General features: G+C 42.8%; 1 protein-coding gene across 5 annotated transcripts in view; it reads left to right on the top strand.

Annotated features, from left to right (window-relative positions):
• Positions 1-26,563, top strand: part of LOC115088174 (serine/threonine-protein kinase PDIK1L-like) — a 292,604-nt gene that overhangs the window by 36,276 nt on the left and 229,765 nt on the right. For all 5 annotated transcript variants that reach the window (XR_003855717.1, XR_003855718.1, XR_003855719.1 and 2 more), the window contains exon 2: positions 14,685-14,901. Coding sequence is in view for 2 of the 5 variants with exons in the window: in XM_029596185.1 (XP_029452045.1) it covers positions 14,685-14,901 (217 nt within the window). In the remaining 3 variants the exon portion in view is untranslated. The remainder of the gene's footprint in view (positions 1-14,684; positions 14,902-26,563) is intronic.

Genomic DNA, 26,563 nt, shown 5'->3' with positions numbered 1-26,563 from the left:
ATGTCTGGAAAATAGAGTCAGTAACTGATCTTTATGAACGAACTGCAACATAGTTCTGTATGGCTCCGATTCCAGAGGAACTTCCCATCCTCTAAGGAATAAGGATCGATTTCATCATCTGTTCTATCTGGATTCCCAATCTAGGTATACCCTGGTGCTTACTCACAGGACTAGGTGTGCGAGGTTTTACCACTTGCGACCCAGAATTAACATTGGTTGGGGCAGAGAACCGTGCCTGAAGTGTTGCGTTTGTGGTTGCTCTACACCAGGGGTGGGCAATTAATTTTCCCATGGGGCCGCATGAGAAATTGGGATGGTTTTAGAGGGCCGGACTAATATAATTAACTCAGTTCTACCCAATACTGTATATAGTATATATACTATCCCTTCATAAACAAACAGTAAGTTAAATACAAAGATTCAATGAAAATATGGAGGACCTAATTACATCAATCCCCCCCAGCACATCTCTGGCCCCCTCCACACTCATTCCCCCCTCCCAGCACATCTCTGGCTCCCCCACACACTCGTTCCCCCCCTCCCAGCAAATCTCTGGCTCCCCTCCACACTCATTCCCCCCTCCCAGCACATCTCTGGCTCCCCCACACTCTCATTCCCCCCTCCCCACCCCCTCCAAGCACATCTCTAGCCCCCACATACTCATTCCCCCTCCCAACATACTAATTCCTCCCTTCCTGATACCTGGCTGTAGCTGCACACTCTGGATTCCTTTGCTGTTGCGCTCCAATGCCGGGCTCCTGGCCTTCGCGTTCCGCCCACGTGCGATACTGTGCAGTGCTGGCTAGGTCTGCCCACAAAATATGCTCCTGACGTGTGCATAAACAAGGCTTGCAGCTCCTGCTCTGATTGGCTTACTGCTGCAATTATAGGGATAGGGTGCACCTGCTATGGGACAGGCTTCATCGCAGCAACAGCAGCCAATCACTGTAACATCAGAGCACATGTCCCGCCCAAAAAGCCCAAAAAAACGCGACTGGCAGAAAAAATAGCCCAATTAAAAGCAACCCGCTCTCGGAAAAAAAACCCGCGAATGACTACAAAAAGAAGCCCAATCTCGCGGTAAATAAGCGAGGTTGGCAACACTGGAAGGCAACGTGCCTTGGCTCGAGTCACTCCCTCCCCCCACCGGACGCTGTAAAAAAAAAGTTCATTCTCCGCTCCCTCGCTCCCCAACGGAGAATGAACTTTTTTTTACAGCGTCGGGTGGGGGGGAGGGAGTGACTAGAGCCAAGGCACGCTGCCCAATTGGCCGGTGCTGGGCAAGACTCGAGCGAAGGCATTTTTTTTTACAGCTGAGCTCTGTGCTGCTAAATCAGGCGAGCTTCCTGGAACTTTAAGCAAAGGATTCCTAAAGTGGAAAAAGCAGAGGCTGCCCAGCTGAACCCTCCACCATAGCCATGACCTGCACAGCTTTCACCGGGTATTAGATAAAGGACCACGAAAGGCGGAACTGTGACGGTACAAGCTTCCTGCTTTTCTTTTATGTAGGAAAGAAACTCGAGCGAAGGCACGCTGCCCGATTGGCCAGTGCTGGGCGCTTGCCCAGCACCGGCCAATCGGGCAGCGTGCCTTCGCTCGAGTCACTCCCTCCCCCCCCACCGGCAGCTGTAAAAAAAAAAAAAAAAAAAAAAAAACAAAAAAAAACCGGTTCATTCTCTGCTCCCCGATTGGCCATTGCTGGCCAAATCGGGGAGCGAGGGAGCGGAGAATGAACTTTTTTTTTTACAGCGGCCAGTGGGGGGGAGGGAGTGACTCGAGCGAAGGCACGCTGCCCGATTGGCCGGTGCAGGGCAAGGCTTGCCTCTGCAAGGGAAGGCAGCGTGCCTCATTCTCCGTCTGCTCTCAGCAGTGGGCGGGCCTGTCAGACAGTAGGCGGGCCGGATTCGGCCCGCGGGCCGCCCCTTGCCCAGGTCTGTTCTACACCCTCGCTCCACCCTCTCTACCTCTGTGGTGACTCCCTCCGGGTCTGATGGACAGCTTGCTGCCGCAGTATCTCCATGCTGCTTCTTCCCGGCGTCTCCGGACCGGCTTGACGCTGCGGATCCGCCATGTTCCTGATGACGTAGGATGCGCACGCTCCGAAGTATATACCAGCAAGAGCGCGAACCTCAGGGGCACCCCCCTTTGTTGATGTCATCCGCTTCCAACATATAAGGTCTTCACTTTCGTTTACGATTTGAGTGAGCAAGGACATGAATACGGACAAGTATACGGACTCGCTACGAATTCGTCCAAGCTACTCTGCGTCCTCGGACTTACCAAAGGTATCCGCTCCTCGGGGGCCTCGCTCTCTTTTCTCTATTTCAGATAGGAACCGGTTCTCACTCCTCGAGGGCCCATGTTCCTGAATACTCTGAAGATTCTCTACTGCCTGGAAGCTATCGCAGATACAGACATTCGTGAGTTACCACTGCTCTCTCAGAGCTTTCCCTGGAACCAGGTACTTACTCCTCGAGGGCCTAACTCTTTCCAGCTACTGAGCCTCCTTAAGAATCTATGTGAGATTGTCATCTACTACTGGCTATGTATACCGCATACCCTGTCTACTCACTATCTATAGTCTCTCTCTACAGCTCAGCAACCCTGGGATCGCAGTTCCAGTATCTGAGGGACTTCAGGCCTGCCGGGCATATCAGCTCACTACTGCCACCTCTGGTGGTTCTACTAACCTGTCTAATAAAAGAACTATCTGTCTGTCTCCATACCCAAGCCTAGCTGGTGGTTCCTCTCAGGATATCCTCCTGGGGGCACTGTCATCTATCGGCCCAAGGATTCGCCTATTTACATTCCTTTCCACCTGAGAACCCTCTCTAGCACTCCGCTGGTACAGATTGCCAACTCAGCAGTCTATATCTTAACAAGATTGCTAGTTCCGCCTATGGAGCATATGAGATTGCTAAACTCCTCCTTCTACGGGAGCTAGTCCCTAACTGATTGCTAACGCCACACGATGACTCATAACAGATTGCTGACTCCTCACCCTACAGGAGTATCCAGCAGCAGATTTATTTATTTATTTATTTTTAATTTTTATATACCGACATTCTTACATCCGATGTAAATCATACCGGTTTACATTAAACAGAATAGCAGGAAATAAATTTCCATAGTCTAATACAATGAACAGATACAATACAACAGATTGCTCACTCCTCCCACTTCAAGAGCTGAGCACAACAGATTGCTAACTCCCATCTGCTTGCTCCTCCCATCAGCATAGCAGATTCTAACATGAAGAAAAGTCTGTACTCCTTGAAAAAAACTCTACCCAAGAAAAGGCGAAGGGATCCATGCCAAAACCAGGGGGCATCTGTCCTGAGCCTATTGAGCTACTGTCTCCTGCTGACAAACTAGTTAGGGAAACTCCAAAGTTAGGTGACCCTTCTGGCAGCTCTTTTCCCAGTGCCACATCAGGCTGGGAAGAGCTGGAGTTAATAAAATGAGATGAAGGAAATTCCCCCCTGAGTCTCCAAACAATGTTGACAGAATTTAGAGGGAATGCCAGGCTGAGATGCCCGAAATAAAAGCCACCTATTACAGACTTTTCAAACATTGGTTTTATCTGATGTAGATCTAATAGAGGATCAATGTGAATATTTACAATATAATCTCTCCAAGGATCAATGGATAGCCCTTAAGCAGTTGCGGGAGGATTCTTCTATTAGGATTGTTTCCGCTGATAAGGGCGGCGGGATTGTTGTCATGAATGACAGGGATTATGATCGTGAGGTATATAGGCAATTATCGGATGAACAGTCTTACCGGAAATTAGACAATGATCCTACTGTTTTATTGCATCGACAGATTGCTGATGTTTTGGAGGAAGCTCTTAAGGAGAAGATTATCACTAATAAAGAATATCAATATTTATCAGTTTTGTTTCCAGTTACAGCTCATTTCTATATCCTGCCAAAGATTCACAAAACTTTGATTGATCCTCCAGGTCGGCCAATAGTGGCAGGTATTGGTACAGTATTGGAACCGATTGCAAAATTATTGGATCATTTGTTGCAACCCAGTGTAATGGCTATCCGATCCTATATAAAAGATTCTACAGATTTTATCAATTCGTTGTCAACATTATCAGATGTCCAACCTGATTGGGTATTGATAACTGCAGACATAACCTCACTATATACTAGTATCCCACAACAGGCAGCTTTGGACATCGTTAAGGGGGAGTTGGTTAAGATGGATATTTCAACAAAAAGATTTAATTTTTTGTCTTTAATTGCCGAGATGGCGCTTACAATGAATATTTTCAGTTAAAACTGAATATTTTCTACAAACTAAAGGCATTCCGATGGGGTCTCCAATGGCCCCGAGTGTTGCCTGTCTCTATGTGGCACATTTCGAGGAGATGTTTATTTACAGCTCCTCTTTGTTTCAGAATATCATACACTGGTGACGGTTTATAGATTTATTCTTTATCTGGAAGGGGAACGATGATGATTTGAATAGGTTTCTGAGGTTGTTGAATTCTAGCGATCCGAACCTGGTGTTCACTGTAGTGCGAAATAAACAATCAACGGTATTTTTGGATATGAAGGTGTCTATTCATGAATATAGAGTGGTTACCAGTATGCATAGGAAAATGACTGATTGTAATACTCTACTACACTACCGCAGTTTTCACCCGAAGACACTCAAAGATAATATTCCAATCGGACAATTTTTACGATATAGACGGCTATGCAGTTCCATTATGGAATTCAAATTTCAGGCTCAGCAATTATCTGAAAGATTTATAGCTAGGGGGTACAGTAGGGCTACAGTCAAGGCATATAAACGTGCGCTTTATTCAAATAGAGACAATCTTTTATTATTGAATATTAAGGAGAGACCTAGTCGCCCCATTTGTTCTATCCCTTACTCTACAAAGCTGACAGATGTCAAGAAAGTTATCTTGAAACATTGGCATATTATAGCTTCCAATCCATGTTTTAAGGAGAACCCTATTTTCGCAGTTAAAAAGCGTCAATCTTTGCGTGAACAGTTGGGCTATAAGAATGACCCCAGAGATGATGATCAGGGTTTTGGTCAAGTTACATGTGGGTCATGTTCAGTGTGTTCGCTGGTAATGAATTGTCAACATTTTCAACATCCACATTTGAAACACCTGTATAGAATTCCTGGAAGATTTACCTGTAATTTAAGTGGCGTTGTGTATGTTCAGTGTGTTCGCTGGTAATGAATTGTCAACATTTTCAACATCCACATTTGAAACACCTGTATAGAATTCCTGGAAGATTTACCTGTAATTTAAGTGGCGTTGTGTATGCCATATTGTGCCCTTGTAATTTAATTTACGTGGGCCAAACAAGCACGTTCTATTCGACTGAGAATTATTGAACATTGTAGTCGGATTAAATCGTGCCGGGAGCACGCCCCCCCCCCGGTAGATCATTGGGTTAGGTTGAATCATTCTTTTAACGATATCTGTTTTTTTGTTGTTAAACAGTTAAAATTAAGATATGGAGGGGATTTATCTGGTGCTCTCAGGAAGGCAGAACAGCGGTTTATTTATAATTGGCGTACTACTGCTCCATTTGGCCTCAATGGCCCTATTGAATGGCATGCATTTTTTTGATTGATCTTTTGATTGTCTTCTTTAATTCGGGTGCCTCGAGTGTGGTGTGATTAGGGGGTTGTGTGCATTGATTGGGGAGCATATATATAAAGTTTTGTAGGTTTCAAGATGATAGCTGCTTGACGCGAGACGTTGCATCTGATTACGTGTAAGTATGACGCTTTTGGGCGTCCGTGCTGGTGAGGAGTGCTGTGGAAGACAGGTAAGGTTTTGGATTAAAATGGTTGTGTTCAATGTATTTGTATAATTTCCTTTTAGAAATTGTGAAGCACAACATGTGAAGCCTTTCTGACCCAGGGACATTGTGTTATATGAGCAACTCCAATCTCCGTTTAAGACTTTTTAGGATTTCAACGGTTTAATTGTATGCGGTGGTTGTGGAGGTGATGCTGACTAGCGTTGGAACTTTTTGTAAGTTTTGTGTAAGTCTTGTTATAAACATGGTGGAGGTATTATTGGAAAATAATTATTGGATGCATTGTGTGATTAACATTGTTGTCTTTTGTAGATGAGGGTCATTGGCTGTAGGCTTTATGAATGGTGTGTATTCAGAAGACAATTACCCTAGTACAATTGTACTATGGTGAGGCATAGGGAGTTATTTGGGATTGATATAAGGTAAGGAATCTGTTTGAGTGGGGTGTGATTACATAGAGGGATGTAAATTGTGTTTAATAAAGATGTTTGTTTTGAATTTTTAGTGTGAGGATGATGAGAGTTCATTAATTAAAAAAGCCTCCATGTATGGGATATACATGAATATGAAGGTTCTTGGATAAATCATCCATTGTATGATCTAGTAGTCCCTGAGGAAGCCTAAATTAATAGGCGAAACGAAGATATCTTTTGTTGGACAAGGATAAAGAATTTAAGAGTTTAAAAAAGATCCTTATTAAAAGTTGAATAGGAGTTGACACACCTGACATTGATATTGCTTGTAAACAGATTGATGTATTATTTAATTGAATGTATTTAATTGAAAAATTGTGTGAAACATTGTTTGTGCATATACATGTTTTTAAATGATGGGATGTATGTGAGTGTGGAGTGAATGTGCTAGCTCAGTTTTTATTATGTTTAAGTAGGGAAGTGTGTTGTGAATTTCAATAAATGGTTACACATTGATTTATATGTGATCTCTCTATTGTGTGATATATTTACAGTACAATCAGAGTGTTTAAAAATAAATTACCCTCTGTGATATTTACCGACTAAAATAAGCAGCACAGAGGGTAAGGCGCTTAGACTGCTGGCACCTATAGCTAAGAAACCTATCAGTATGCGAAAAAAGCATCTGAGGAGTGTGCATCCAGCTGTTACCGTGCTGCAAACATTTAGGTGTCCAAAATCTAGGCACTCAACACTGTAAATAGAGCACCCAAAATCTGAGCTTCCATGAGGCCACACCACTTGCACACAGATAAGCATGTGTGAATGAGCGCACAGATGGATCCCTGTTACCAACTTCACATCCACAATTTGGATGCACACCTGGACCACAGCCAGAACTGGAGGGCAGCCTAATGCGCAGGAAAAGTGTGCGAAATGCCGCTGCGGCCTACCATGCGGCAAACAAGGAAAAAACCTGAGAGCGGGGCCTATCTAAAAGGCTGCTGAATCCGCCACACTGCCCACGTCCCCCAAACTTCCACGGAGGCAGGAACCAAACGGATTGGCGCGCCAAGCACAGAGAATGAAGGAGAGAGGAGAACCCCCTACAAAAACTCTGTTATGTTTGGGTTTTTTTGTTTTTATAGGTAAGTCCTCGCTGGCTGACAACCAACTACCGGACCAGGGCAGTCATCTGTGGGAGGGATCCAAGGATATCTCCTCAGGAATACTCGACTGAGGGAGGGACCATATAGTATCACCACAGGAGAGCGGTGCAAAATAAATTTCCTTCTTTTCTCCTTCTAAAAGTTAAAGCAATCTCTAGTAGGGAGATGTATGTCCACTATCTGCTGGAGTCAGAGAATACTTTTGGATTCACCTGTCTACGCTATGAAAACAAAATTCAGTCCGTATATACATTACATCTCAACAATATATGGAAGAGGGAGCGTTCTCTCTCTACTTGTGGTACACTTCAAATATTGTCAAGAATAAGAATATTTAAAAAAAAAAAAAAAAAAAAAGCACAAATGACCAAAGAGCAGATATCCCAAATATGGTCATGTAGTTCCTGTGTGTCAGTGACAGCATTCTCACAATAAAGAGTTCAGACATTCAAGGATGTTCTCACACACACATACATGTTCTTCCTCTTTCTCGTAGAGAAGAAACTAAGGCATCTCTAACTGTGGCCAAAGTGACAAGTTTTTGCGACTTTTGGGGAGGTAATTCCTTTATTTTATTGAATAGCTAGCTAAAGATTTGTTTCTGAGCAAGCAATTCCACAGGATTTAGTATTACGCAAATGCCCAGTTGTACTAATAATTGTGGTGATCTCAGAATTTTCCTTTATCGTTTTTTTTAACTATATATTTGTTTTAACAAATAATTTCTGTAACTACTATCTTAGGTTACAGAGGTAAGCCAAAACCCCCAAAACGCAAAAGTTAACAAACTCCTGTAATCCTCTATTTAGCCCACAAAATACGTTGAGAATCCGCAAAAACGGGAAGCTGTACTTCACACTCTTTGTAAAAGCAAATACAAATTAGTTCCAGTTTAAAAAGGTTTGCTGTGAGACTCATAATAAGTTAAATAGAGCATGCCTATATCCAGTCAGTTTTTGAGCTGATTTGAATACTACTGGATGAAGATTCAAACTGTTAATCTTCAATGAGGTGAATTTAAAGTAAAGAGAATAGCCACTGCCATTAGCAATGGTTACATGGAATAGACTTAGTTTTTGGGTACTTGCAAGGTTCTTATGGCCTGGATTGGCCACTGTTGGAAACAGGATGCTGGGCTTGATGGACCCTTGGTCTGACCCAGTATGGCATTTTCTTATGTTCTTAGGTCAAAACATGCTGAACAAGTTGCTGCCAAAAGAACTTTGGGATGACTTTATTCAGAGGTATAGATTGGGGGAAGCCACTGTAAAGTTCATATTTGTAAAGTGGAAATAGCCTCCAAAATTAGTAGCTGTGGGTTAAGGAAACTGCTGTGCAAGGTTTACGGAGTGTTAAGATTACTTTTTAAAGAACTTCAAAGGTTGCTGGCTCAGAAGGGGAAAATTTCAAGATTTGCTGCACAAAGATGGCTTGTATGGTAAGGTGGCAAGAAGGATACCACTATGGAAGAAAAGTATATGATGTGTTATACATCACTTGCAAAGAAACATATAGAGGACACTGCATACTTGGGGGAGAAGATTTTATAGTCTTGAGACCAAAGTGAAACAACTTTGGTTTCAATGATGTGTGGCATAAAACCCAGCACATTACCCTGCTATATCATCTCTATAGTAAGAACACACGTCATGTTGAATCAGACAGAGGTCCAGCATCCTGTCTTCGACAGTAGTCACTTTGGGTCACAAGTACCTGGTAGATCCATAAAGTAAATTTATTTCTTATTGCTCACTTCCAGTGACTTTCCTTGCTCTACCTGGTTAATATTTTATTGACTCTTCCTACAGGAACTTGTCCAAACCTCTCTTAATCCCTGCTATGCTAAACATCTTGGCCATGTCCTCGGGCAGCAGTTTCGACAGCTTGATTGTGTGTTGCGTGAAAAAGTACTTTCTAAGATTTGTTTTAAATCACATTGTTACATGGAGTGTACCCTTGTTTTAATAGTATTTGAAAGGGTAAATAATCATCCTGTACCTGTGATTTTATGAACTTCTATCATGTCCTCTTCTCAGCTATTTCTTTTCTAAACTGAAGAGCCCAAACCCGTGTAGCCTGTCATAGAAGAGCTATTCCATCCCCTTTATCATTTTTCTTGCCCTCTGCATCTTTTCTAGTTCCGCTGTGCATTCTTTTTTGAGATGGAATGACCAGAACTGCACACAACAGTAAAAGTGCAGGTGCAGCATGAATCAATAAAAGCTTCTTAGTGTCCAAACAGATATATACTCCTGGTGCTGGATTCATATCTACAAGATATATAGATATATATCTTGTGACATCAGCCTGCCAGTATTCTGTATCCAGTAGATGGTGCACATGCATTTCCCTACTGGGGATTGATTGGATTTAGAGGAGAATGAATTGCCCCACTCTCCTGTGGTGATACCTAATGGTTCTTCCACCAGTTGAAAATTCCTGAGGTGATTTCCGTGATCTCTCAGATGAGTGCCTTGGTCCAATAGCTGGTTATAGGCTGGCGTGGAATAAGCTAATTAAGCAGCTGAAGCAGAGTGTATCAGTGACTATATGCCCCCTCACCCCCGCAGCCAGAGACAGTCTCTGTACCTGGCCGGAAAGGCTGAACTCTGTTTCTTTTTTTTTTCCAAAAGATAAGAGTGGAGGGGTTAGTTTAGGACTTCCTCTGGTCTCCGTGCTTGGCGTGCTGTTCCAAAGTGTGTTCCCACTCAACGTGGGGGTTAGGGGAACTGGACAGTCTGGCGGGTTGGGCTAGGCCTCACTGTTAGGCTTCTTTTTTGTGCACTGCATAGTGGGCCGTGGCGGTGTTTCACGTGCTTATTTCTGCATGGACGGCTTCCCTCTACCGGATCATCTGTGCGCACAAGTGCGTCCTGCTATGCATCTGAATTGTGCACAAGGCGTGTGTGCGCACACATGCATATCGGTTGTACGCCAAAGTTTGGCGCGGTGGCAGTGCACTTAGCCTTTTGGCACACAAAATTAGGGTGCTTTAAACTTTGTGCGCAGAAAATTTATGCGCATAAATGTTTTCAGTGGACTTAGGCTGAACGCACATCTTCAGTTACCTGTTAAGCGTACTGATGGATTAATAGACTAGGGGGCATTCCATGAAGTTAGCGTGTGGCACTAATCTGACTGAAATGGCTAATCGGAGAAAGTTCTTTTTCACTCAACGCACAATTAAACTCTGGAATTTGTTTCCAGAGGATGTGGTTAGTGCAGTTAGTATAGCTGTGTTTAAAAAAGGATTGGATAAGTTCTTGGAGGAGAAGTCCATTACCTGCTATTAATTGAGTTGACTTAGAAAATAGCCACTGCTATTACTAGCAACAGTAACACGGAATAGACTTAGTTTTTGGGTACTTGCCAGGTTCTTATGACCTGGATTGGCCACTGTTGGAAACAGGATGCTGGGCTTGATGGACCCTTGGTCTGACCCAGTATGGCATGATCTTAATGGCGCCAGTGGGTAAGAAACCTAACTGCTTTTCTCTTTGTGCTGCATGTCATATTAGGGCGACTCAGCCTGGAGTGCCCTCTAATTTATGCTAGCGCTCTTAAAGGCTCAGGGAGAACTATCTTCGTCTGATTTTACTAAGCCTGGGTCTTCCTAGCCTGATGGCCTGATTAAGGATATGTCAAGAGGGATGCCTACCTTGGTACTCCTTTGACTGGTTCCTCAGCAGGGGATGGCAGCTTAGTGTGTGTGCCGTACAAGCGCCTCCTGGTCTTGGTATGAATCCTTGTGGTTTTTTTTTTTTCCCCCAAGGATTGCAATCCTTCATTCAGGCGCAGTCCTCAGAACTGTCCAAGCCTTTTGGTTCAGATCCTCAAGATGTGGCCTCCCCCATCTTCCGTTACAGCATTTAAGCGCTGAAGTACACCTCCAGCTGTAGGTATACCTGATGGGCATCTGGATGGCACTGATGATGAGGCAGATCCTGACTCCCTGGAGGATGGGGAAATTCCCTCAGGGCTGGAACCCTATGTTCTTTCATAGAGATAAATTACTGGCCCTGATTTCTCAGACATTGATTATGCTGGGAGTCCTAGTGTAGATTTCATGTCTGAGCCAAAGAGGAAATCCATTTTGGTTTCTTTGTATAAAACCTCTTTCTCCCCCCCCCCCCCCCCTTCCGTTATAGAGGCCATTCAAGAATTGGTTGATCTTGCATGGGATCCCCCAGAGGCAAATTGTAAAGGCGGTCGAACCTTGGAGGGCCTGTACCCCCTGGATCCAGTGGTGAGAGAACATCTGCGTTGGGTATCAATGCTTTTGTACAGGTCTGGCTGGAAGGCAAGTTGCTGTATGCCTTTCCCCCATGGCCCATATTAGGAAGAATGTTTCTAAAAATAGAAGGCCACAGCTGGACGGTGCTTCTTGTGGTTCCGGATTGGCCCAGGAAGCCATGGTATGCAGATCTGCGAAGACTACCTCCCTTCAACTTCCACTGCGCAGAAACAGATTGCAGCAGGGCCTTATCTTTCACGAAGTTCTAACTCTGTTTTGTCTTACGGTTTGGCCCTTGAGAGCGCTTGCTTGTTGAAGCATGGATGTTGAATTGTGGTGATTTCCACCTTGCTATGAGCACGAAAGCTTTCCACTTCCTTAGCCTGTGCGCAAGTTTGGTGAGTGTTTGAGGCTTGGTGTGAAGATAGAGATGTCCTTCTTTGGCATCCCTCTGATAAAAATAGGGGCGACCCCCCCCCCCCCCCCCCCCCTATTTCCTGATCCCACTGGTGGGAATGCTCCTTGCTTGGGCTGTCTGAGATGAAAGGACTGAGACCTGCTGAAAGGCCAAGTCCTCTGAAAGATCAACCCTCTATAGGGACGAAAACACCTGGAACCCCTGGGACAACCCCCTAATACCAAAGGGGCACGGTGACTGCCTCTTATTTGCCAGCAATCGAGGAACTGGCGATTTGCCCCACTTACTGGCTAGTTTCTCCACCTCTCTCCCAAACAAGAGTGAGCTTTTAAAATGCAATTTCATAAGATTAGCAGAATTGGGTTTCTCTTTGTGTTTTGTTTTTTCATGAACTCTTATAAATCTAAAGAGGGACCCCATGTGGATGTGTAGTTAGCGGCATGCTGGGCATGCTCAGTGTGCCTGTCAGTTTCTAGAAACTTTGACTAAAGTTTTCTGTGCTAGGCTCCATTGGATGATGTCACCCATGTGTAAGGACTAATATCCTGCTGTCCTTGAACACCTGTTACAGGCAAGCAACTCTGCTTTACTCTTTCGGATAATACAAGGACTGGGGCACTGCATGAAATTAGCAAGTAGGACATTTAAAACAAATTGACAAATTGTTTTTCTCTTAGCACACAGTTAGGTTCTGGAATTAATTGTCAGAGGATGTTGTTAAGGCAGCTAGTGTAGCTGGATTTAAAAAAGTTTTGGATAAGTTCCTGGAGGAGAAGTCCATAAACTGCTGTCAATCAATAGGGAATAGTCATTGCTTGTTGCCGGCATTCATACCATGGGCTCTATTTAATATTTGGATAGTTGTCGATACTTGTGACATGGATTGGCTGCTGTTGGAGTCAAGATACTGGACCTGATGGACCCTTAGACTGACCCATTATGACACATCTTATGTTCTTATGACCAGCACACTCTATATACAATTGCAGGGTAAGGGATAAGTCAGTGTGGTGTGGGCAGCTAGCTCAGTTACCGTATTTTTCGCTCCATAAGACGCACTTTTTTTCCCCAAAAAATGGGGAGAAAATGTGGGTGCGTCTTATGGAGCGAATGTAGCAGCTCTCCCTCTCGCGCGCCGTCCCCCGCCTCCTCCCAACTCCGCCCAATCAGCATGGTGGTGTAGGCGTGTGTATTCTGCCGGCGGAACTTGAGCTCCCTGCCGGTCTGCTGTTCCCGCGGTGCATCTTGCTGCGAGGGTCGCCGCGGCGCAGGTCAGACATCACCTGTTTGACCTGCATGGGCTACGGAGGCCCCTCCAGTTCAAACAGATCCCTGCCGGTCTGCTGTTCCCGCGGTGCAGCTTGCTGCGAGGGTCGCCGCGGCGCAGGTCAGACATCACCTGTTTGACCTGCATGGGCTATGGAGGCCCTTCCAGTTCAGATGGCTGGCATTTGACCTGCGCCGCGGCGACCCTCGCAGCAAGCTGCACCGCGGGAACAGCAGACCGGCAGGGATCTGTTTGAACTGGAGGGGCCTCCGTAGCCCACGCGGTTCAAACAGGTGATGACTGACCTGCGCCGCGGCGACCCTCGCAGTGAGATGCACCCGGAACCGGCGGGGAGCTCGGGCTCTGCCGTCGGAGGCTCTCACTTGCAGTCCAAAGTAAGAACTTCACTCGTTGTGGTTTGGATGTATTGGAGGGTCATGGGGGTGGTATACTGCCTGGGATGGAGGACACATGACACAGACCAGCAAATAGAATTACTGCCTGTGCTGATTAAGTGACTACCTGTTGAAATATTAGGAGCAATTGCTCTCCTAATCAATGTAATATAGCCCTGACTATTTATTATTGAACTCTGGAGCAGTCATGAAAGTTTAAAATAACTGGTGTGAGAGAGATGTGTATGAGGGAGAGTCTGAGTGTGTGATTGTCTGTGGGTATGTGTATATGTGAAGAGAGCTAGTGAATGTGAAAGAGCCTATGTATGTATGTGAGGGACAGAAAACCAGTGAGTGTGAGTACCTGTGTGGATGTTCTCTGCCTTACTATAAAAAAACAAAAAAAAAATCCCACGGACGGCCACCAGGGGGGAGAGCCCATCATGGGGACAGAATTTTTTTTTTCTTAATTTTCCTCCAAATCCTAGGTGCGTCCTATGGTCAGGTGCGTCTTATAGTGCGAAAAATACGGTAATTACCTTGCCTGCCACATTTAACTGCCAGAGCTCCTTCACTACTGCTGCTCCCACTATTCAGAGTAAGCCAGTGCTTAGTGCAATCTTTTCCCATCACTCTCAGCCTGGGGACAGAGGCTGGAAGGGGAAGGCTAAGGAGGGGAAAGAGGAGGAGGTGCTGTGTGTGGCATAAAGCAGGGCCCAGCTCTTCATACCTTGCATACTGCCCATTAATTACTACACTGTGGAGATCATGACGCTAGAAAAAGACTTGCATGATTACACATGTTCTCAAAAAGAGGCTCTTACATGTTCAAGACACACCCAGATTGTGGTTTAAAATGGCAACACAACAATCCATTAGCATTAAGAAGCAGTACAAGTGAGAGTGCAATTGTTCAGATTAGGTATTAACATTTAATCAAGTTTACTCTGTTCCTTACTAATTGTTAACTTTTATCCTTAGGTGGCAGATTTTGGTCTGAGCAAGTTATGTCTGGGAAAAGTAAATGTGAATCAGCATCGCTTCACTTCAGCCTGTGGTTCAGATTTTTACATGGCACCTGAGATGTGGGAAGGGAGCTATACTGCTAAAGCAGACATTTTTGCCCTGGGGATCATCTTCTGGGCCATGGTTGAAAGGATTACTTTCAGGGATGCCAGTTCACAGAAGGAACTACTTGGTAAGAAAGTAGTAATTTTTTATAGTATGAACCCCTTCTGTTTAGCCTTGTGACTTTAAAGGAGAGTTCTAGTGTTGAAAGTACAAGGGAGGATATTACGCAGCCAGGTAAAGTACCCACTTAATGCAACATTTAACAACCCAAATAATTTGCTGCTATTGGGGGGTGGGGGGAGACAATCATTTTATGTTGCAAAAATAGAGGAATGATGTCCGCATGGTCTAAGCTACTGAGGTAAGTGGCACACTGATATTGCCTACTGCTCTGCTTCTGGCAACATTAAATGAATGCTCTACAACAGGGAGCCCTCTTCATAGTAAGCTGGCTATTAGCTGCTTGAGTGAAGGTTGAAGTCTTGATGATTGGCGCTATTGCTTCTAAGTTTCAAATGTGCTAATTTCACCCTTTTGTGTCCCAGTTTAAAATGCCGTTGATCAACTATAATTGTGAATAATGAACTTGCCATATCTGTAGTGAAATTCATGGGTAAGTCAGTTACGTATGGAAAATTACAAGTCCCGGTTTTGGGTATACTGGTTTGTTGTAAAGCTTTCCTCATTTTGTGTATTTTTGTTTTGAACAATTTACTGTGACCTTGAACTGTACTACTTTCTTTATCTTCCCATGCATCTTTTAAGATACTAAACTATAAACTCCCATGATATTCATGACTTGACAGTTAATTATGTTATGGTGTTTGTCACAGAAATGCATTGCTCATGTAGAGGAGGTTACATGGCATAAACGTCCTTCAGATACCCTCTCTATCTCCTACAGAAAAATGATGCTTTAATACAAGTCTTTGATAGCTCTATCAAAGAAAGATTTCTATTCCAGTCTAATTCGAGAAATTGATTTCAATCCTAAGATTCTTTTTGGTTTAGCTAAGAAGCTCTCTAATGAGCTGTCCGTAAGTAAGAAAGGCAATGAGGTGGCATCCTCTTGTATCACCTATCATGAATTTAAGGATTATTTAGAGGCCCAAATTCAGTCTTTGATAAGTAATTTTCAATCAAGTTCCTCCATGCAGACAATTCTCTAGACACTCATCCTGTATTATGGTCTGAGTTTAATCCTACAACCTCATTTGAAATTGTTCAGGCCATTTCCCCCACTGAACTCTTATTGTTCTTTCAAAATTTGAAGTTTTCCAACGTTGAAAGCTTCAAGAGAGCTAATAGCTCCTCCTATAACCAAGCTTGTTAATCTTTCTTTATCTGATGGTATAGTACCAGCTAGCTTGAAACAATTGGTTGTTAGACCTTTTCTTAAAAAAGCTGATTTGGATCCTTCAGTGCCCACGCATTACAGACCTTTCTCTTCTCTGCCATTTCTTCTAAACTCTTGGTAAATGTAGTTTTTAAGCAATTGTCTGATTTTGTTGAAGATCACCAGATTTTGGATCCTTTCCAATTTGGTTTCAGAAAACCTCTCAATACTGAAATTCTACTTGTTTCCCTTCTTGACAGCATTAGATGGGACATTGATAGTGGCCATAGTTATGTTCTGGTCACACTGGATATCGCTTCGGTGTTTGACACTCTTGATTATCATGTCCTCCTTCAGCGGTTGATGGAATGTGGGATAGGTGAGCAAGTTCTAATTTGGTTTACATCTTACCTGTCTAATTGCTTTTCACAGGTTAAAGTAGGAAACTAGTATTCTTCATGGTTTACTAATAAAACAGGTGTTCCTCAAGGCTCTGCCCTTTTTGCTCTGTTAAATATCTATTTGGCTCCAATTTGTAAAATTCTATCAAGCCTTTGTGATGGTTACAGAATATAGGTTGATGACCTCAATGTTATGTCAAAATTGGTGCAACCTGGTCAGAGACGGTTAGTGGTATTGGTATTTGCTTATCAGCCATCAGTGGCCTCATCAGCATAAACTCTCTTTGAATGTGGCCAAAACCTAGTTCTTGATTGTCAGATGTTCTAACAGTGTCATTGTACTTTTTAATATTCTGAATAACATCCATTTTTCCATTTCTATTCATGTTAAAAGCCTTGGGGTTTAGATTGACTCCACTCTATCATTCCATCATCACATTGAGACGGTGATCAAAAATGGCTTTTTTAAATTGAGGGTTTTGCATGGCTTGAGAAACTTGCTTGAACCTAGCGATTTTAAATTGGTGGTCCAAGCATCACTGTTACCAGTCATAGACTATTGTAATGCCCTATATCTTGGTTTTCCTGAACTAACTTTAAAACCACTTCACCTGTTCCTCAATTCTATAGCACAATGGATCCAAATGTTCTGATCATATTACGCTGTCTCTATACCATTTCCAGTGGCTGCTTGTCTGCCACAGAGTTCAGTCAGAAATCCTTCTTTTAACTCAAACTACACAGCACCTCTTCATTCCTTGGATACATTTTTTATTGCACATATACCAACCGAGCAGGATCCTTATATCATGAGAGGCCTTCTTAAGGTACCCAAGATATGCGCAGTGATGTTATCTTCCAGAAGAGTCTGTGCTTTTTTGGTTGCTGCTCCTTCCCTAAGGAATTCCATTCCTGTATCGCTGAGACTTATAGAATGTACAAAAAAACCTAAATATAGGTGTTTGTAACTAAAGCACAAAGTACACTGTGCATCTTCTCAAACTGTGAAAAATGCCAAGGAATTTATGGAATTGCAATTCCATAACAGCTCAGCATACATCTTTATGTTGAAACATTAAAATGACTCAAACTTGGAGCCTTGGTGTCCTTATAACAAATTTTCCCATGGGTACAAAATATTTAGAAACTCCTTTTCATAAATTAGACTGTCTGTCACATGGGGTATGTTTCATGACCATTTCTGTGAAGTTGTGAAAGATAAAATGTCTGAACTTAAAATACAATTTGGACACTTGGGAGATGTGTTAGTAATCAATAACTTCCATGTTATCCTGCTGCACCAATCCAGCTGTATCCAAACAAGTGGGCTAAGTCTTCCTACCAGCAAATGGCGGCAGAGCACAGAGATTTCCACTGTGATATTGCCACTACATATAGATGGTGCAGCATTGTGAGAAACCATATACTCAGGAAGTGACGTCATCGTAGCAGATGGCTGCTTAGTTTGTGAGCTCTCGCTTCACCCGAATGATTTATCACTTCTAAACACCTCAAAACCTGAAATTCTTTCCGAATACAGAGGCAGAAGTTAACAGGAATTCCGAGGGATGACTGGGAAGAAAAAAATCAGATCAATTTCCAGCAATTTTCATATCACAAGCAAACGGAGCGGGAACTAAGGGAACCTGTCGCAGATATGGAGGGTGAGCTTGTTCAGGATCCAGCTGTGAATGACGAAGATGAATTAAATATAATGGCGGGCGAAGCACAGACTTGTGCAGAGTTTCGGAACTGGTTCTGTTCGCTCAGGCAAGATTTAAAAAATTATAAAAAAGAAATGCACAGCATGATGGAAGACTTTAGGGAGGAACTTCGCAAATTCATACAATGCAGGAGGCGGCTGCCATTTTAGGAGACAGGGGATTCAAGCCCTCACAAGCAGCAGGATCTGGCTCTAAGGGGGCTAAATATACAGGGGTTGGGATTCTGTTTACTGCTAATTTGCAAGGCTTGTATTAAAGATCCTGAAGGGCAATATATTCTATTGGAGATATTGGTTGATGGGGAGCAGTACACACTTCTCAACATTTATGCTCCCAATATTGATCAAGATCTCTTTTATGATAAATTGATGAAGCTGCTAATAGACAAAGGAAAGGGAAAAATATTGATAGGGGGCGACTTTAACCTGGCTCGAATTCCCAGCTTGGATGCTTCTAAGGGATATGTGTCTGCTCCTCCTAAACACAGAAGTAGTTTACAAAGATTAATGGATGCATTCCAATTATTGGATGTTTGGAGGTACAGATATCCACATACTAGGTCCTATTCTTATTATTCTCCCACTCATAAATCATACTCTAGGATAGACTATTTTTTAGTAGACTGGTTTTTCCATCAAGTTACCCACGCAGATGATATACCTATAGCGTGGTCGGACCACACCCTGATTACCTTGACTGTAAACTTTGTCTCATACGATTGGGGTACCTGCCTTTGGCGACTTAATGAGTCTTTATTATTGGATAAAGATTTCAATCAAACCCTCATACTAGAAATTAAAGATTTTTTTTTAGAAATAACTGCACTACCGAGCCTCCCGTGGTATGGGAAGCCTTCAAGGCTTATATTAGGGGGGTTCTCATTTCAAGGGGAACATATGTTAAAAGGAAGAAAACAGGGGAGATCCAGTCCTTGCGGGCTGCGATTGTAGAGTTAAGCCGCAAACATCAAATATCAGGGGATCCTAAAATTTTGCTTCAGTTATCAAAAACTAGAGAAGATCTAATAAGGATGGAATCTGAAAATATGGCTCACTCGTTGCAAATGACAAAACAAACTTATTTTGAGGGGGCCAATAAGGCAGGGAAAACTTTAGCTAATCAGTTAAAAAAAAAATTCAATATCAAAACAATATTTCCAAAATCAAAGGTCACGGAGACCTGATATTAACTAATAATACTAATATCAGGAATAGATTTTTAGATTTTTATGCCGAGCTATATAGTGCCAATAAATCCATCTCACAACAGAATGTGGAGACTTATCTTAATACAGTTGAATTGCCCATCTTGTCAGAGGAGGCACAGCTTGAACTGAAGGCTGAGATCTCAACTCCAGAAATTTTGGAGACCATTAAGTCTCTTAAAATAGGTAAATCACCAGGACCAGATGGTCTGACTGCCAAATTCTATAAACAATTTGGACCATATTTAGTAGCATATTTGCAGAAAGTTTATAATTCCTTAAGGGAAGGGTCCTCTTTTCCACCTAACGCCAACCGTGCGGGTATCACAGTTCTCCCAAAACCGGGACGTGACCCAACTGTGTGCGGCTCGTACAGGCCGATTTCACTGATTAATTTAGATCTCAAAATATTGGCAAAAATCTTGGCCGGTAGAATAAATAAATATATCACCATGCTAATTCATCAGGATCAGGCGGGATTTATTCCTGGTCGGCTAGCAGGGGATAATATCCGTAAACTCCTTAATTTAATGTGGATAGCTCATTCTAGTAAATCAGAAGATCTTTTTCTATCTATAGATGCTGAAAACATTCTACATGGTACATTGGCCCTTATTTGGTGTATTAAAGAAAATGGGATTTGGCTATTTTTTTTGTACATGGATTCACAAATTGTATGATGGGCCTAAGGCATGTCGCAAAATAAATGGGAGATATTCTGACCAATTTACTGTTGAAAGAGATACCAGATAAGGTTGCCCTTTGTCCCCAGCTCTCTTTGCTCTTTTCTTTGAACCCCTGGCCATTAGCATAAGGCGGAATTCCCAAATACATGGCTTCCTGGTAGGAGCCCAGATTTATAAACTTTGTCTTTTTGCTGATATTATGTTCACAATCCGGAACCCCCACGAATCTTATGGGTATTGAACATGAAATCAAAAAGTTTAGCGAGGCTTCCGGATTTAAGGTGAATTGGGAAAAATCGGAGATCTTAAATATTACATGCTCTCAAACCACTACTGATGAGCTTCTCCTCTCCCATCCTTTTCAATGGGCAACTCGAACAATTAAATATTTGGGAATTAAGCTAGCTAGTCACCCCAAGGACCTATTCCAGCTCAATTATATGCCTCTGCTGCAAAAAATTTATCGGGATTTGGATATTTGGACACGCCTCCCTACTTCGTGGCTGGGATGTATAGCAACGATTAAAATGAATATTCTTCCAAGTTTTTTATACTTATTTCAATCTCTTCCCATTAATATCCCCAGTATATTGTTAAAAAAAATGGCAACGGAAAATCTTCAGTTTTATCTGGAAACGTAGGCCTCCCCGAGTAGCAAGAGCAGTTCTATATATGTCTAAATTAGAGGGAGGGCTTGGAGTCCCGAATTTACATTGGTATTGGTATTATGCTGCAGCTCAGTTAAGGCCCTTGGTAGTGTGGCATGATATGCGGGATCCCAAACACTGGGCGAACATAGAACAATTGTATATGGCAGGCATGCCACTCTCTGCTTTGCCCTGGCAACCCAGGAAAACTTGGAGACCTTGTCCAGATATGCTACCCACTACGAGAAACACTATGCAGATAAGGGATCAGTGGAAGACGGAACTGGTGGGCAAAAGGAATTACTGGTGTCTTTCTCAACTTTTCCATAACATTTCTTTCCGGCCCGGTATACACCTTAGAGCCTTTCCGATGTGGAAAGATCTGGGAATCCAACGCTTGGATCAGTTGGTGGTGGACGGAAAGTTTATTCCCTTTTCTGCTATGTGCAAAGACAATGGGCTTCATTATCAGGAATTTATGGCATATAATCACATTTGCCATTTCTATAGGGGTATACTTAAAGAAGAAGGCCACAATATGGTTAAAACCTTGTTTGAGGGGTTCTGCTCGGTGCCCTATTTATTTCACAAATTGATCTGCAAAATATATAAATTGGTGAATGGTCCTCCGTCAGTTCTCCCATCCTTTATGAGGTTGTGGACAGCGGACTTACCGCCTGATTTTGAGCCGGAGGCCTGGTCTCTTATATTCTCACAAATTAGTAAAGTCTCTATAGCAGCGGATCTTTTAGAAAACAGTTATAAAATTCTATATCGTTGGTATATTACACCTGAAAAATTATGTAAATACTATACTGGCCACATGGGTTACTGTTGGATGGGATGTAAGGAATTGGGTACCTTTTGTTACACTGGTACGTGGAACCAAGGCCGGTGACCGCTTACCTTGAGTAGTTGAGCTTCTTGGAATTGGAAGCTCCGAGAGTGGCGTTGGGTAGGACACCCCTGGTAGTCCAGGTAGAGCCAGTAGCGATGACAGGAACCAGAAAGAGTAGTCCAGCAGCAGGTAACGCAGACCAGGGCAGGCAGCAAGCAACAGGAACCAAGGCAACTTATCCAAAGGCAGGCAGCAAGCAGGGTAATTCAAAAAGCAGTCCGGGTCAAGCAGACAGCAAGCAGCAGGAAACACAGCAAAGAAACTCCCCAACACACTTGTGGCCGAAGCAACGCGGAAGAGAAGAAGCTCCCTTAAATAGGGCAGGCTTCTCGCGCTGCCCAGCATTTCCGCCAGTGTCTGACATCAAAAGGGCGTGGCCAAGCCCCGATTTGTGCGGAGCCGTGCCGCGGGAGAAGCCAGCGTCAGAGGGAAACGCTGCCGCCATCGGGAGAGTTCTGGCAGGTAACAGTACCCCCCCTGCAATGCCCTCCTCTCTTCTCCCTAGGTCTGGCCTTGAGAGGAAAGCATTGATGATGGAATTTAAGGTGCGTGTACATTATGAGCAGGTTCCCAAGTGTTCTCTTCAGGTCCAAAGTTCTTCCAAGAAATTTAAATATTGTAGTTGTCCCCTATATCTTCTGGAATCCAGGATGTCCTCCACTTCGAAATTGGTTATCATTCTGAATTAAGTGTGTATTAGGCCTCCTCTTTCTGGAAGGCCAAGGCATAATTAGAAGAAGAACTAAGACATAACACTTAATGATTGTAACTCAGCTATGGAACTCTGGTTAGACTCAACCAAAAAAATAGCCAATGAAATAAACACCATCAAAACTAACTATCAAAGAAACAAAACAAAATAACCACTGGCATAATGCAAAAATAAAAGATACAAAAAGAAAGCTCAGAAAATTTGAAAAAAACTGGAGAAAACACAAAACTGAAAACCTAACCAAATTCAGGAAACATCTAGCTTTCTACAAACAACTGATCCTTAATACTAAAAAAGAATACTATTCCAATAAAATAGAAAAGTTTGCCAATAACCCAAGAACCTTATTCTCCATAGTAACGAATCTCACAAATGGCAAACAAGAATCACCTCAGTCTTTCTGAATCAAAATGCAATGAATTAGCTAAATTTTTTTAGTGACAAAATATTAAACCTAAGAAACAAACTCCCAAAAAACAGCAAACAAACAATCGTAATGCAAAAAAGCGGTGTTAACATATGGTCCTCATTTATAGAAATATCAGAACAAGAAGTTGAAACAATGATAAAAAATATAAACCCTGCTCCACACAAAATCGATACAATACCAACAACTGAGATAAAAAAGATTACCATTGTAGTAACCCCAACACTAACTAATATCATAAACTTATCCCTAACTGAAGGATTAATGCCAGATACACTAAAAGGGGCAATCATTAAACCAATCATCAAAAAGAAAAACAGTGACCCACTAATCCTCATTAACTACTGCCCAGTCTCAAACCTCCCATTACTAGCTAAATTAATAGAGAAAACAGTACAGAAACAGCTAGCTGAACACCTAGACCAGTGATGGCCAACCTTTTGCGCTCAGTGTGTCAAAATTCATAAAAAAACCGAGCATAACTCGGGTGGTGTCACTTCTAGAAAAATCCATAATTTTGTGATATTTGTAGCTCTATTAACAAAAATTTATAATTTTAATATGTTCTGTATTTATTAATAAAGCAAAAACAAATAATTCTTTACCTTACCTGCTTAGTGACTTTTTTGTTGCTGAATTTCATTGGCTAAATCTTCAATTAAAACACTCTTTCCCCCCCCCCCCCCCCCAAACTCTTACTCCCCTTGATTTTCTCATACACACTCATGCTCTCACACTCACTGGTTCCCTCACATATACACACACTGAACCCCAGGCAGGCTCCCATTCATTTTCACACCACTCCCGCTCCATTCTCCAGGCAGGCACCAATTCATTCTCATGCAGGCACCCATGCATTCACACACATACACCCCCATGCAGAGTCCCATTCATTCACATACACACACTAAAGGCAGACCCCCCCTCTCTTTTGCCAGCAACTTCAGAACACCTCTCATTCCTCTGCTGCCACTGTCATTGCTGCCGCATGGCTATTGGGGAGATGCAGATTGCTGCTACTGACACTGAAGCCCATTCTGCTGCCTCCTCTTTGCAGGCCCCATGGGCTTCCATTTTCTCCATGCTGATCTCGTACATTGTGAGATCCGCATAGAGAAAGTGCTATTCTTGCACATTCCCAAAGATTACATGTGCCAATCACTAAAAAGTAATTTATTTTGTGTTTTACCTTTGCTGTCTGATCTTCATTTTCTAATTGGTTGGTCACAGGCTTTTTTTTCGCACCTTCCCTTTCTTATTTTTTTTTTTGCCAATTCCTTTTATATTGTCTTTTTTTCTATTTCTTTTCTCTCCATCTTCTTCCCTCAAACACACAGGTTCTCATTCTCACATGCATTTCTCTCTCTCTCACACACACAGGCTCTCACTGTCACATGCTCTCTCTCATACAATCATTCATACACACAGTCTCTCACTGGCACATGCTGTCTCTCACACACACAGGCTCTCTCTCACTCCCACATGCTTTCTTGCTCAAGCACAGGCTCTCACTCCCACATGCTGTCTTGCTCAAGCACATGCTGTCTCTGCAAACATTCAGGTCCTCACTCTCACACACAATCTCTCAACTCATCTCATACACACACACACACACACACCCTCTACAGACCCTCAGCCTCTCTCTCACCTCTGGACCTCCTCTTTGCGGGTCGTCGCAGGATGGGTTCTGCGGCAGCCCTGCTACCAGGCCTCTTCCTCTTCTCGGGCTGCTGCGACTTGGGATTCGCAGCTGCCCGTAAACACAAGCGCTGCTCCTCTTCTGCACATGCCGATGCTTCACTTACTTCCAGCCCACGTGGCTCCGGCAACGTTTACTTCCGGGGCCGCACAGGAAGGAAGGAGGAGGAGCATCAGCGCGTTTAAACGTGATCTTTTTCTTCGGGCCGTGGCCCTGCCTGTCGCTGCGCCCGGGGGCATTGTGGGGAGGGTGAAGGGGTCCAGAGGGTGGGGGGATACTAAAAAACTAGTTTTAAAGGGTCGGCGCAGCCGATTAAACAAAAAAAATTCCCGATAGTTCACGAAACGCTGCGCGTGTCAGCAAAAAGTCTCGGCGTGTCACCTCTGACACGCGTGTCATAGGTTAGCCATCACTGACCTAGACAATAACATACTGTACCCTTCACAACATGGCTTCCGAAAACACTACAGCACTGAGACTTTACTTCTCTCACTAACAGACAACATACTAAGAGGTTTTGTTAACAGTAAACATTACATCCTTATGCTCGACTTATCTGCAGCCTTTGATACAGTAAACCACAAAATACTACTGAAAAGACTTGAAGAAATTGGATTATGTGACAAAACAATAAACTGGTTCAGATCCTACCTAAACAGGTTCTTTCAAGTCCAGATAAACACATTATCAGAAAAATTTATTCTTGAAACAGGAGTACCTCAGGGTTCAGCGCTGTCTGCTACCCTTATGTCATCTGCTGGCAGGCCTAGGGATAATACATTACATTTACGCAGACGACATTCAATTAATTCTACCAATAGATGACACAATTGAAAAAACATTAAGTCTAGCTAACATGTACCTAGACATAATTAAACTACTAAACCAAATGGAACGGGTTATCAACATTGACAAAACTAAATTTCTTCACCTTGAGAGAAAACATACTGAAATCATTCAAACACCGATAACCCTAAGAAATAACCAAAAAATTGAGCTAGCCAAAAAAGTAAGGAATCTGGGAGTAATAATGGACCCAGAAATCAACCTGAAGCAACACATCTATAAAAGTAAGAGAAGGCTACGCAAAACTTATGGTCCTCAGAAGATTGAAACCATTACTCACACCTGCCCACTTCAGAACAGTATTGCAAACACTTATCTTTTCCAGCACTGACTACTGCAATGCACTCTTACTAGGACTCCCAAGCACATCGATAAGACCACTCCAGATACTTCAAAATACTGCAGCCAGAATACTGACGAGAAAAAAGAGGAGGGACCATATATCCGAAACTCTAGCAGAATTACATTGGTTACCCATCGAATACAGGATAAAATACAAGGCCTTATGCACCATACACAAACTAATATATGATAAAGAAGCAGACTGGCTAAACACAGCCTTACGAGTACACATTCCACAAAAAAACCTCCGCTCAGCAAACAAAGCACTACTAACAATCCCTTCAGTAAAGTCAGCAAAATTAACCCAAGTGAGAGAAAGGGCTTTATCATTGGCTGGGCCCATACTATGGAACACGATGCCCCCGAACTCAGATTACAGAATAACCTCAAAACTTTTAAGAAAAATTTAAAAACATGGCTCTTTATAAAAGCCTTCACTAAAGAGTGTGGAGGGTAGAGAATGAAAGTACAGGGTAATGCAGATAAGAATGAATTTACTCAATCCTACATTTAAGAAGTAATATCTCAGAGATAGTAACTCAATAATATACCTGGACTTGACCAACATTACTCAAATAATGATTTTATTTATGAAATTGTAACCAAACTTTATTGGCACCTGTTAGAATGTGCGATATCCTACATTTACTTACCTTAGTCTATGTGCCTATTTGTAAACCGTTGCGATGGTATATAACTTAGTGACGGTATAGAAAAGTTTTTAAATAAATAATTGCAGGTTTGAATAAAGACACGTGGAAGGTGTTGTGAATCCACAAGGAGGACGGTAAAGATAGTCTATAAGTGACTGCATTAATCTGCTTCTCAATAGGGAAAGGACCAATAAAGCGAGGAGCAAATTTTAAT

Source organism: Rhinatrema bivittatum, chromosome 3 (assembly GCF_901001135.1).
Source record: "Rhinatrema bivittatum chromosome 3, aRhiBiv1.1, whole genome shotgun sequence".
Taxonomy (NCBI): domain Eukaryota; kingdom Metazoa; phylum Chordata; class Amphibia; order Gymnophiona; family Rhinatrematidae; genus Rhinatrema; species Rhinatrema bivittatum.
The sequence above is the reverse complement of the archived record's forward strand: the minus strand, read 5'-3'. Positions and strand labels throughout refer to the sequence as shown.